At 39.4% G+C, this 13,302-nt stretch overlaps 1 protein-coding gene across 7 annotated transcripts in view; it reads left to right on the top strand.

Annotated features, from left to right (window-relative positions):
- Nucleotides 1-13,302, top strand: part of LOC124103771 (protocadherin alpha-C2) — a 198,340-nt gene that overhangs the window by 47,190 nt on the left and 137,848 nt on the right. The window contains exon 1 of one of the 7 annotated variants that reach the window (XM_058584276.1): nucleotides 857-3,955. The exons of 5 other annotated variants lie outside the window; for them this stretch is intronic. In XM_058584276.1, coding sequence (XP_058440259.1) covers nucleotides 1,514-3,955 — 2,442 coding nt within the window. In that variant the 5' untranslated portion in view covers nucleotides 857-1,513. Of the gene's footprint in view, nucleotides 1-856; nucleotides 3,956-9,239; nucleotides 12,825-13,302 lie in introns of those variants that run through there. One more of the 7 variants, XM_058584279.1, reaches the window with a different exon arrangement.

Below are 13,302 nucleotides of genomic sequence, written 5' to 3'. Positions count from 1 at the left end.
AGATTGAACATTAGTATTGTGAATGGATGGATAATTCATTACATTTAAATGTATGCCTTATAAGAAAATAGGCACATAAGCTGATGGATCAAGTGATCCTCATTTCTGTCAATTTTTCTATTTATAAATATTATTCTACTGTCCAGCTTTTAATAATGACTAAAGTAATTTAAAATTATTGATATGTTTAATATATCTTTTATAAGCCATAACATTATTAAATTTAAAAAATCATTTGTAAAGGATACAATTTCTATTATATTTAAGATTTTTTTGGAAAAAGAGAAAACCTCAGGATTTTAAAGCTACATAGATCTCTTAGTGGAGAGTTTTGCTTTCTGAATATTTGATTCCAAGAACTTTGAGAGAGGAAAAAATATTTTTTTTACTTTAGGCAGTGTGACAAACTTTACTGACATTGATAAAACTATTAGATTACAGAACTATGTCTTTTTGGTATTTAAAAAATTAAATGTTACAGGGATGTAAGCTGTTGACTATGAAAGTAGAAGTGGTACATTTGTGAATTAGAATCATAAGATTCTTTTTGCTCATGTAAGATATAATAAAGTGAAACTTCTCCCCATACAATTGATTTCTTAATAAATGTACTTTTCTGTCTTCTTAGAGACAAGAAGCACCCTCTCAGCATGTCCAATAGCAATGATGAAAGCATTGTAGAGTGACACTATTCTATACATAATAATTTTTCCTGAGGACCCAAATTTGTTCTTGAGAATCATGAAAACAAATGTGGCCAAATTGAGGCTGGAGAGTAATTCTTACTAATGAAGCACTCATTCTCCTTAAAATGCTATCCCAGGCACTTAATATACCATAACTCACAACCCAATTTTTTACTGTTATATTATGAAAGTGGAAAGTGAAACATGTAAAGGTTGAATGGTTGAGGATGTAAAGTCACATTACTAGTAAGTAGGATAATAAAAATCTAAATGGAGAAATGTCTGATGTTGAAGACAGTAATCTCTCTACATTTTAGTGATGACTGGAATTTAGGAGTCGCAAACACCTCATGGGTAATTGATGCTTGTGATTAGTGTAAAAATAAGGTTCATTGAACTTTAAAATAATGACAAAGTGAAGTAAATATCATAACTTGAAGAGACCTACTATTGTCATCCAATAAAATGCTTCTACACAGTATGCAAACTTGAGAGCATTTGAAATTTAGCTAAGATAATCAAGTGGTTAAGGAAGAAATTAGTTCTCCGAAGTTCTGTGTCAAATATAATGTTGTGCCATGAATAAAGTCAATATTATTATATACAAGAGACTATTATAAGGGTTTGAAAGTCCAGATAAACACATATAGAAATAAGAGATGAATGAAAGAAAAGTTAAACTCATGGAATTGTACTTACGAATTAGGCCACCGGATGTCGCTGTTGTCCACAATATAAGTAGCCTTTTAGAAAAAAAGGAATAATCCACTGTCTCTCAAGGTCTAGGAAGTAGCTATTTTCTTAGATCTCAACCGTTTCTATAAAAAATGGAAGAAAGATATCGGATGGGAAATGTTCAGAGTATTCATAGACTTGTAAGACAAGAGAAAGGTAGGATCGCCAGATCCGGCCTTCCGGGAGCCCGGTGTCTGCTGCTCTCGCTTCTGCTCCTGACAGTTTGGGAGGCTGGGAGCGGTCAGCTCCATTACTCGGTCCAGGAGGAAGCCAAACACGGCACTTTCGTGGGCCGCATCGCGCAAGACCTGGGGTTGGAACTGGAAGACCTGGTGCCCCGCCTATTTCGGGTAGCGTCCAAGGGCCGCGGGGACCTTCTGGAGGTAAATCTGCAGAATGGCATTTTGTTTGTGAATTCTCGGATCGACCGGGAGGAGCTGTGCGGGCGGAGCGCGGAGTGTAGCATCCACCTGGAGGTGATCGTGGACAGACCGCTGCAGGTTTTCCATGTGGAGGTGGAAGTGAAGGACATTAATGACAACCCTCCGATGTTCTCCGTAACAGAACAAAAGATCTCAATACCCGAGTCTAGACTGCTTGACTCTAGATTTCCGCTGGAAGGCGCTTCTGATGCAGATGTTGGAGAGAACGCTATGATTACTTATAAACTCAGTTCAAATGAGTTTTTCATTCTTGATATTATAAGCAAAAAAGACAAAGGCAAGTTCCCAGTCCTTGTTTTGAGAAAACTGCTAGACCGTGAAGAAAATCCACAGCTTAAGTTGTTATTGACTGCAACGGATGGGGGCAAACCTGAATTCACAGGATCTGTTTCTGTGTTCATTTTTGTATTAGATGCTAATGATAATGCTCCTACATTTGACAGATCCGTTTATGAAGTGAAGATGTATGAAAATCAGTTGAATCAAACGTTAGTAATATGGCTAAATGCTTCTGACGCGGATGAAGGAATAAACAAGGAAATGGTGTATTCTTTTAGCTCTTTGGTCCCAGCCATCATAAGAAGGAAATTTTTAATAAATGAAATGACAGGAGAAATAAAAGTAAATGATTATATTGACTTTGAAGATAGAAACATTTATGAAATTCATGTAGATGTTACAGATAAAGGAGCTCCACCTATGGTTGGTCACTGCACTGTCTTAGTAGAAGTCCTCGATGAAAATGACAATTCTCCTGAGGTAGTTGTCACTTCTTTGGCTCTCCCAGTAGAAGAGAATGCTCAAGTGGGCACTGTCGTTGCCCTAATTAGCGTGTCTGACCAAGACTCTGGAGCCAATGGTCAGGTGATTTGCTCGCTGACACCCCACATCCCCTTCAAGCTGGTGTCCACTTTCAAAAATTACTACTCGCTGGTGTTGGACAGCACCCTGGACCGCGAGACCATATCTGAGTATGAGTTGGTGGTGACTGCAAGGGATGGGGGCTCGCCTTCGCTGTGGGCCTCAGCCAGCTTGTTGGTGGAGGTGGCAGATGTGAACGACAATGCGCCAGTGTTTGCGCAGTCCGAGTACACGGTGTTCGTGAAGGAGAACAACCTGCCAGGCTGCCACATCTTCACGGTGTCTGCTCATGACGCGGATGCGCGGGAGAATGCGCTGGTGTCCTACTCTCTGGTGGAGCGGCGGGTGGGTGAGCGTGCACTGTCGAGCTACGTGTCAGTGCACGCGGAGAGCGGCAAGGTGTATGCGCTGCAGCCTTTGGACCATGAGGAGTTGGAGCTGCTGCAGTTCCAGGTGAGCGCGCGGGACTCTGGTGTGCCACCCCTGGGCAGCAACCTGACTTTACAAGTATTCGTGCTGGATGAGAACGACAACGCGCCAGCACTGCTGAGACCTTGGACACAAGGAGCAGGCGGCTCTGTGAGCGAACTGGTGTCGCGGTCAGTTGGTGCGGGCCACGTGGTGGCGAAGGTGCGGGCGGTGGACGCAGACTCTGGCTACAATGCGTGGCTGTCTTATGAACTGCTGCCTGCGAAGGGCAGTGCTCGAAGTCCATTCCGCGTGGGGCTGTACACAGGCGAGATCAGCACCACGCGCTTGCTGGATGAGGCGGACGCACCCAGTCAGAGCCTGCTGATTCTGGTGAAAGACCACGGTGAGCCGGCACTGACCGCTACTACCACAGTTCTGGTGTCTCTGGTGGAGAATGGTCAGACGCCAAAGGCCTCTTTGCGAGCGTCAGCTGGAGCTGCGGACGCAGAGGTGGCGTTGGTGGATGTCAATGTGTACCTGATCATTGCCATCTGTGCGATATCCAGCCTGTTGGTGCTCACGCTGCTACTGTACACCGCACTGCGGTGCTCAGAGGCGCCCACTGAGGGCGCTTGCAGGCCTGGGAAGCCCACGCTGGTGTGCTCTAGCGCGGTGGGGAGCTGGTCATACTCTCAGCAGAGGAGGCAGGTGTGTTCTGGTGAGAGCCCACCCAAGACTGACTTCATGGCTTTCAGCCCTAGTATTCCTCCTGGTTCAGGTTCTGGAGATAGTGGAGTCCAACAGGAGATCTTTGAGAATGTGAGTACAGCAATACTGTGAGGTATTTCATTCCCGTTAATGCCACTGACATATTAGTTCACCAATTTATTATTGTAAATTCATTGTTTTCTTAAATTTGTTTTTGCCTTTCTCTTTAGATGGTTTATTGAAAGCCTACTGCAAATCTAGCCATCTTCATCACTTTTTACTACAGTCATTGAGAATATTTCTTAGGAATATTCTTCAGTTGCTAAATATAACAACAAAATAGCAATACTGAAATAGGATGAGTCAACGTTTCTTCTTGCTTTGGAAAGTTAAGTTTTCTAGGAAGAAGGCAAAGATCATGATGGGAAATGTAGAATACGGACAAGGCTCCAATCCACTTCTCAGTTTTCCAGCAATTTCATTCTTCCTATTCTAATTGGTGTCCTCCACTTCTTATCATGTTTATATATTCAAAACTACCACCATTTTATTTTATAATTTGAGTTTAAAACATGTTTATTTCTTAACTTTCTATATCTTTAAATTATCTGTCATTAAATGAGATGGGCATGTTTGAGGCAGCTTCGTTTTATATACAATTTTTTCCTTATAATCAATGGCATGCTTTTTTGAGATGGTCTTTGCAGTGGGTGGAGTTTTAGCCTTGCCTTTGGAGGTTCGTTTAGTATTTTGGGGGAGGGTCATTAATACTCTTGTATTATCAAACTCATTTTTTTCAAAGTCTACTTTTTTAGATAGACAATATTTTCCCCCTTACTAACATGATGTCAATTCTGCTTAATTATCTGTTAAACTCATTGCTACTTTCTTCCAGTTTAATTTATTGAGCTCTTCTACTTATTTTGAAGATTTATTTGGGCATGGATCATACTCATTTTCTTCCATTCTTAGCACTTGTCATGAGGCTGTACTGAAATATTTTAGGTAGGAAAATTAGCACTTGTGCTTTCAGTTTAAGAAATTCTTCGCATAAATGGTGAAGTGCAGTATTGTTGCCTGTGCTTAGCAAGATGTGTGGTCTTTAAAATGACATTAATAATTTAAGCATAGGAAGAATGAAATATCAGTAAAGGTACTTCCACTTGAGTACCTCATTGTTGATTACTCAGAATTTAACACAGTATACTCCAGATACATTTAACACAAAGTATATTTTGTTTTGGGTTAGGGTTGTAGCTTTAGTGGTAGAACACTTGTCTAACAGGCACAAAACCCTGGGTTCAATTATCAACACTGCAAGAAAAAAAAAATTGTGGTTTCAGCACCATCACCAAGTGAGTTGTTTTATTTAAAGAAATCCCAGAGAATTTGTAATTAAACCTGTAAGGATCTCTATTAAATAGTATGGAAGGTTAATTACAAATTTGTTCTTTTGGACTTCAATTACAAATGAGATACTCTTTGATTCTGCTGTGTGAATACATATTTGCATTTGGAAGGAGAGTCAAGTTATGGACAGGGTAAAGTCCAAATAAACACTTTGAAGGTGTTAGTGGCTATTTTCTGTTTTGAAAGAGGAACTTTAGGAGGATGATTTCCATGAAGATAAACATTAGGAAAATCTTTAGAAAAGGGATTAACATCACCCATGCCTTCATATATTATGCTTGAATCTCTCCATCTGTAGATGGGGGAGAACAAGAGCAAATGTTGGTGATTATATAGTAAACCACCATGTATAAGCTATTTCTATTTGTTGGGCATGGTGTGAAGGGCTTAAAATACATCTTTTGATTTAATCCTAATTCATTTATGATAATTTGTAAAATACTGTACATAGAGCTATCCAAATTTTAAATATAAAGGAATCTGAGATATTTATCTTCTCCAGTTCCCTTCAACTAGTACATAATGGAGATAATGTTCAAATGCATATCTTTCACAATCCAGAGCCATTCTTTTTTTAATATTTTATTTTTTAGTTGTAGTTGGACAGAATACTTTTATTTTATTTTTATGTGGTGCTGAGGATCGAACCCAGGGTCTCGCTTGTGCTAGGCGAGTACTCTACCACAGAGCCACAACTCCAGACCCAGAGCCATTCTTTTATTCATCATAATGTAGAATTTTCTTCAGTAAATCTTTTCTCTTTTATCAAATAGTGCTGGTTATGAAAGTTGAGTGCAATCTGTATACAGGGAAATCCTTCTTTCTGTTTTGCTTTAAAAGTCTCTTCATGATTATATTAATCATTAACTTTGTGCAATGCTATGATTGAGGTGGATATTAGGATTTTTTTGGTGAAAGTTTTTCTTAGGAGAGTTCATGATTATCACATGTTTTAATCAATTGCCACATTGACAGAGGCATTTATATTATTTAATCAGTAAATAATTAAGAATTGTATTATAAGAACTATGGATCAATTGTTTAGAAGTGATAGAGATAAAGAAGAGTTATTTAATACATGAGAAACATCATAGGCTGCATTTTCTAATATTGCTGCAAAACACCAAAGTCAAATATCACATAGAAGAGTGTGCCGCAGTCTGGCTGGGCACACAATCACGAGCCACCACACAGCTTGTAGATTCAAACAGCAACTCTTTATTCCCGAACTCACACCAGCCGTCTACAATCACGTTCTGGGGAAATCCACGTTCTCTGCCCAAATCCACTCCCACTGGGCTTCTATCTCCCAAAAAATACTGTCTGAATCCCATGAGAACTCAAGGGGAACTCAGGCAGCAGGATACACCCTATTCCCAGCAGGAATAATCTTAAACCTGGAACGCCCTAAACCCGATTATCCTAAACCGGGAACACCCTAATCCGCCCTGGTCCTTGAGCAAGGTCACCTACATTCAATGTCACTGCAACATGGGGTACGCTGCCAAGGAAATTGTCATACCTACTTGGCTAATGGCTCCCAGCAAGAGTGACCTTGTTTGTTCTTTGTCATGAATAAGGATAGTGTTTTAGACAAGTATAAATGATAATGTAACTTCAAGGATCCTGAACATGGTCAAAGGATTCAGAAGTGTTTACAATGTTTCATACTTCCTTAACAGCTTTAAAGGCATTGGTTTTCCATTAAAATCTTTAAATGTATGTAGGTCTTTCTCAGTTCAGCCTTCTTCAGTCTTATTGTTGGCTGAGAGATTTGTGCCAACTAAACAAAGGATTTGAAATTGTGTTTACTAAATAAGTCATGCTAGAGCAGAGTCAGCCTCATTCACTAGATCCTACAGTGGTTGGATATTGAATTTTAATGTGATTTTAAAGAGCTTCCTGAGGTTCTGTGAATAGCAACAAAATTAATTTCTGTATTTTATGTTTTCAAGAAATATAGCACTAATATAACATAAACTATGCATTCTAACTAGGACTAGCAGGTTACACAGGTAGCATTTAAAGCTAACCAAATTAATTTTGTAAAGGTCTAGAACAAAATTCCTTAGTCCTCAGTTGATTTTGCAAAGTAAAAGTTAATTAGGATAATGATATGACCTATTGGCATTAGCCTAGAGCCAAATATTAGGCTCATCCCCCCAAATGAGTTTGAATAGAGCATTTTTTCTCTCTGGGTGATTTAGATGGTGACACCTGAAATATTATAGCCAATGAAAAAGATGGATCATTGACTCACACACCATATTGAATGTTTCAATGACTTGCCATTTGCCCAGGGCCAGTTTGTATAATCACAAAATATCATATTATTGAAAATTGACACCTAAATTAACATCTGTTTTTAATTCAAATATATATTATCATCTATCATGAGTTAAATTTCTCATATTTATATCTCTATTTAGGAAGACACCTCATTGTGCATAACATCTCAATTTCCACTTCCCATAATTTCCCCTAAATGGAAATCTGTTACTTATTTTGTTGAAAAATAAAAAAATTGACATGCTTCAAATGTCATTTTAAATACACTGTTATCTGGTCAAATGTTGTATTTGAATTAAAAGTTCACATGACTGATGTATAATAGAATATGACAGGTGTATAATAGAATTCAGTGCCATAAAATGTGTATACTTTTTAAGTTTTAAAACAGAATTTCAATTTACTTTAATAAGAGTTTAATGTTATGACAATATTGGGAAAACAGTAAATATGAAAAAAGTGAAACAAAATCACAAATTAGTAGTAGAATGTATTTTTAAAGTCAAGAATAATGAAAATATCAACAAAGAAGTATGATGACCATTTTTTCCATAAGCCATTGCAATAATTTTGGGTTGCAGATGATCCATCAAAATGAACACTGAGGAAGAAAATAGCTTGAGCCCCCAAATTTGAAGGCAGCCTGGAAGATCTTGACTCTTAAAAAAACTATATAAAATTAAGCAACTTTATGTAACAAAATATTTAAGCTAGAATTTTTATTCTGAGTCACTTTCTACTCTAAACTTACATTGCGTCATCTTTTTTCTCCTAAATGGTTATGAGAAGACAAAGAAAACATAACCAAATAACAGTGTCAGGCAATGAAAACTCACATCAACAATTCTGATTTTCTGTAGTATATACACACAATGGAATATTACTTAGCATAAAGAAAAATGAAATTATGGCATTTGCCAGTAAATGGATGGAACTAGAGACTATCATGTTAAGTGAAATAAGCCAATCCCCTAAAACCAAAGGCTGAATGTTCTCTCTGATATAGGAACGCTAACACACAACAAGCAGGGGAGGGAAGAATAATAGTTCATTGGATTAGACAAAGGGGAATAAAGGGAATGGAGAGTGGATGGGAATAGGAAAGTATATTCCAGATACATTTAATACAAATGAATGAATCAGACATAACTTTCCTATGTTCATATATATGAATACACAACAGTAAAACTCCACATCATGTACAATCACAAGAATGGGATCCTAATTAGAATAAGTTTTACTCCATATATGTATGTCAAAATACACTCTACTGTCATGTATATCTAAAGAGAAAAAAATCCCATTTCACTTAGTATTCTATGAAATTCCATTTCCAAACTCTAAGCACATCTTCAGACACTCAGAGGAGATATATTAGAAATCACTTTGCTTGTTCTGGATGAATTTATTATTGAAATTCCCAAATTCTTCAATAACAAGCCATTTTAGTTAGTGTATTTTGATTGGATTGAGAAAACCAATGTTGGTGACTTGGAAATAGCAAAATGGTACAGGTATTTTTTGTGGTGATTTTTAACTTCATGGAGTTATTTCATTGAAAAAAATCATTTTACAGTTGAAATGATTATTTCTATTATATTATTCCTCCATTACTTAATGTTCCATTTGGATGTCTCATAGTATTAACAATGTAACTTATGTGAGAAATCATCTATGTAAAATTCATAATTCATCTAGGCCAAGGGACTTTTCCTTTGTAAATTCTGTATTTTAAATTAACAAACTTGAAAATACATTATTTATTTTTCTGATTATTTTCCTATTGTTCTGCAATGGCTATAAAGTCACTTGTAACAAGAAGACAGTTAAATGTAAATAATTAAGAATCAGAACTGAGGGAAAAAAGATATCATATAGTTAACAATAGTGCTTTAATATTTCAGTATAGCCAGAAGAGATGATTTTGAATGTTTCATCACAATGAAATGATGTATGTTTAAGGTGGTAGATATGCTAATTACCCTGGATTGATTATTACACAATATATACACAAATGAAAACATTCAATTGTACCCCATAAATTTGTACAAGTATTACATGTCAATTTTAAAAATTAAAAGAGACATGAGAAGGCATATTCATATAGATAAAAGCATAGTATGCAGAACATAAAGTCTGAAGAGTTGTTATTACTAAGATTTAAAGTTTTTCTTCGAGGGTGAGGCATGTAGCTTAGTGGTAGAGGGCTTGCCTAGCATACAAATGGCCCTAACTTCTGCAAAAACAAAAAACAAGCTCCAGTGTCACAATTATTTTTGAGTTTTCTAGCAGACCCAGTTACAAGGGAAGTTGGAAGTAAAATAATTCAATTTTGATAATATGTATTTTAGATTTGATAATATTTTTGTATGAGGGATAAGACTTTAGGTAAACATTAACTCTTTTTCCAACAGGTTTTTTAAATAAGTGAACTCTCTTTTTCTCTAAGTACTTAGATAAGTGAAATAATAATTTTATAATTCTAATTGAGCCATAGAAAGAATTTAAAATTGATGTTATTCAAGAAACAAAGTGCCATTTCCACATATATTTGATTTCAATACAACTTAAAATCTGAACGTTCCATAAAAATCACTTTGGAATTGTTTAGGAAAAAGTAAGGTAAAACATGAAAATTCTGGGGTGATGGATGCAGTGCACAGTACTCACAATTTCAGGCACAAGGTGTCGCTCTTTGCTTGAAAGAAAGAGTCCTCTCATGGATTGGTCTGGTCAGGCATTCCTCCTAAAAAACGACTCCATCATGTTGGATGCTACTATGAAAGGATCCTTCGAAACTTCTCAAAAACTCAGCGAGATTTTAAACCTGAATTGAAGTATTTGGTACAGTAAGTGTAAGAAAATCTTATTTTGGAAGCCAACTTCGTATGCAATGTTAGGTTTTCAGCGAAGGAGTTTGGGTACTCTGCGACTACTGATCTCGCTTCTGCTTCTGGCAGCCTGGGAGGCAGGGAGTGGCCAGCTCCACTATTCCATCCCGGAAGAGGCTAAACATGGCACCTTTGTGGGCCGCATCGCTCAGGACCTAGGGTTGGAACTGGAAGAGCTGGTGCCCCGTTTGTTCCGGGTGGAGTCCAAGGGCCGCGGGGACCTTCTGGAGGTAAATCTGCAGAATGGCATTTTGTTTGTGAATTCTCGGATCGACCGGGAGGAGCTGTGCGGGCGGAGCGCGGAGTGTAGCATCCACCTGGAGGTGATCGTGGACAGACCGCTGCAGGTTTTCCATGTGGAGGTGGAGGTGAAAGATATTAATGACAACCCGCCAACGTTCTCTCTCAGAGAACAAAGCCTGCTGATTTCTGAATCTAAGCAGCCAGACTCGCGATTTCCGCTAGAGGGAGCTTCTGATGCGGATATAGGCGAGAATGCTCTATTGACCTACAGACTAAGTCAAAATGAGTATTTTACTTTAGAATCACCAACGAATAGTAAGCCGACTAAAAGACTATCGCTTATATTAAAGAAGTCACTGGACAGAGAGAAAACTCGGAAGCTTAATTTGCTACTGACTGCCACAGATGGAGGGAAACCAGAACTCACAGGCACCCTTCAGCTCTTGGTCTCTATCTTGGATGTTAACGACAATGATCCGGAGTTTGATCAATTAGAATACAAGGTGAGAATGATGGAAAACATTGCTAAAGAAACTCTTGTGATAAAGTTAAACGCCACCGATCGAGATGAAGGAGTAAACGGGGAAGTAACATACTTCTTAATGTCAATTAAGCCCAATGGAAAACTCTTATTTACACTAGATGAAAATAATGGAGAAGTGAGGGTCAATGGAACTTTAGATTATGAAGAAAATAAGTTTTATGAAATTGAAGTGCAGGCCACAGATAAGGGTAATCCCCAGATGGCAGGTCACTGTACAGTCTGGGTAGAAATTGTAGACACCAATGATAACGCTCCTGAAATTACTGTGACTTCTCTGTCCCTCCCAGTACGTGAGGACACTCGGCCAACCACAGTCATTGCGTTGATAAGCGTATCCGACGGCGACTCCGGTGTCAACGGCCAGGTGACCTGCTCTCTGACGCCGGATGTTCCCTTCAAGATTGTGTCCACTTTCAAAAACTATTATTCACTGGTGTTGGACAGTGATCTGGACCGAGAAAAAGTGTCAGCATATAATTTGGTCGTGACTGCACGAGACGGGGGCTCGCCTTCGCTGTGGACCACAGCCATTGTGTCGGTGGAAGTGGCCGACGTGAACGACAATGCACCTGCGTTCCCACAGTCTGAATACACCATATTCGTGAAGGAGAACAATCTGCCAGGCTCCCACATCTTCACGGTATCCGCTCGAGACGCGGACACGCAAGAAAATGCGCTGGTATCCTACTCTCTAGTAGAGCGGCGGGTGGGCGAGCGTGCGCTGTCGAGCTACGTGTCGGTGCACGCTGAGAGTGGCAAGGTATATGCACTGCAGCCCTTGGACCACGAAGAGCTTGAATTGCTGCAGTTCCAAGTGAGCGCGCGCGACGCTGGTGTGCCGCCACTCGGTAGCAATGTGACTCTGCAAGTGTTCGTGCTGGACGAGAACGACAACACGCCTGCGCTGCTGCCTACTCCTGTAGGTGGCACCGTGAACGTGAACGAGCTGGTATCAAGGTCAGTGGGCGCCGGCCACGTGGTTGGTAAGGTGCGTGCAGTGGATGCAGACTCCGGATACAATGCGTGGCTCTCCTACGAGCTATTGCCAGCTGCAGGTGGCGCTCGCAGTCCATTTCGCGTGGGGCTATACACCGGTGAGATCAGCACCACGCGTGCCCTGGACGAGACAGATGCGCCACGTCAGCGCCTGTTGGTTCTGGTGAAGGACCACGGTGAACCGGTTTTGATGGCCACCGCCACAGTGCTGGTATCTCTGGTGGAGAGCGGTCAGGCGCCAAAGGCCGCCTCACCGATGTTTGCCAGCTCTGCTGGCCAGGCAGAGTCGCTGGTGGATGTCAACGTGTATCTGATCATAGCCATCTGCGCGGTGTCCAGCCTGTTGGTGCTCACGCTGCTACTGTACACAGCGCTGCGGTGCTCGGCTGGGCCCACCGAGAGTGCGTGTGGACCTGGGAAGCCCACGCTGGTGTGCTCCAGCGCGGTGGGGAGCTGGTCATACTCGAAACAGAGGAGGCAGAGGGTGTGTTCTGGCGAGGACCCGCCCAAGACCGACCTAATGGCCTTCAGCCCCAGTCTTCCACCAGGACTAGACAGAGAAGATGAAAAAGGAAGGCAGGAGGCAGGATCAAATAACCCAATACACGTGAGTTTTCTAAAAATTCCACCTATTCAGAATGTTTATGTTACATTATTTGGAACATTTGTTCACAGAAATTTTTAAAATGAGAACTCTGTATTTTGAATATTGTTTTAAAGAACAATGTCTGTTAATTATATATGTCAGATGATACATATATCCATTCTTTTAATAATGAAAAATCAGGTTTCTTCTTTTTAATGAATGTGCTCTTTCTTCTAATGTTTGATTAGAATACATTGAAAAAAGTTTTGAAGAATGCCCCTACTGTTGTTACTTGAGTACAAATAGTCACATTTTTTTTGTGGATTCTTTAAATTTACCAACCTTTTTCTTTTAACAGCATTTGCCTTGATATTTTCACATTATTGAATTAATTGGTTAAAAAAACCCTCGTGTCAGTGATTGAACCCTCTTCATTAGGTCTGAAATGATTTCCTTTTCTATAGAGCTTAATATCCATCTTAAATGTATAATCCTTCAA

Source organism: Marmota monax, unplaced genomic scaffold, assembly GCF_021218885.2.
Source record: "Marmota monax isolate L192 unplaced genomic scaffold, Marmota_monax_Labrador192_F-V1.1 WCK01_AAM20220418_F8-fsc00006, whole genome shotgun sequence".
Lineage (NCBI taxonomy): Eukaryota > Metazoa > Chordata > Mammalia > Rodentia > Sciuridae > Marmota > Marmota monax.
This window is presented reverse-complemented; position numbering and strand designations above follow the sequence as displayed.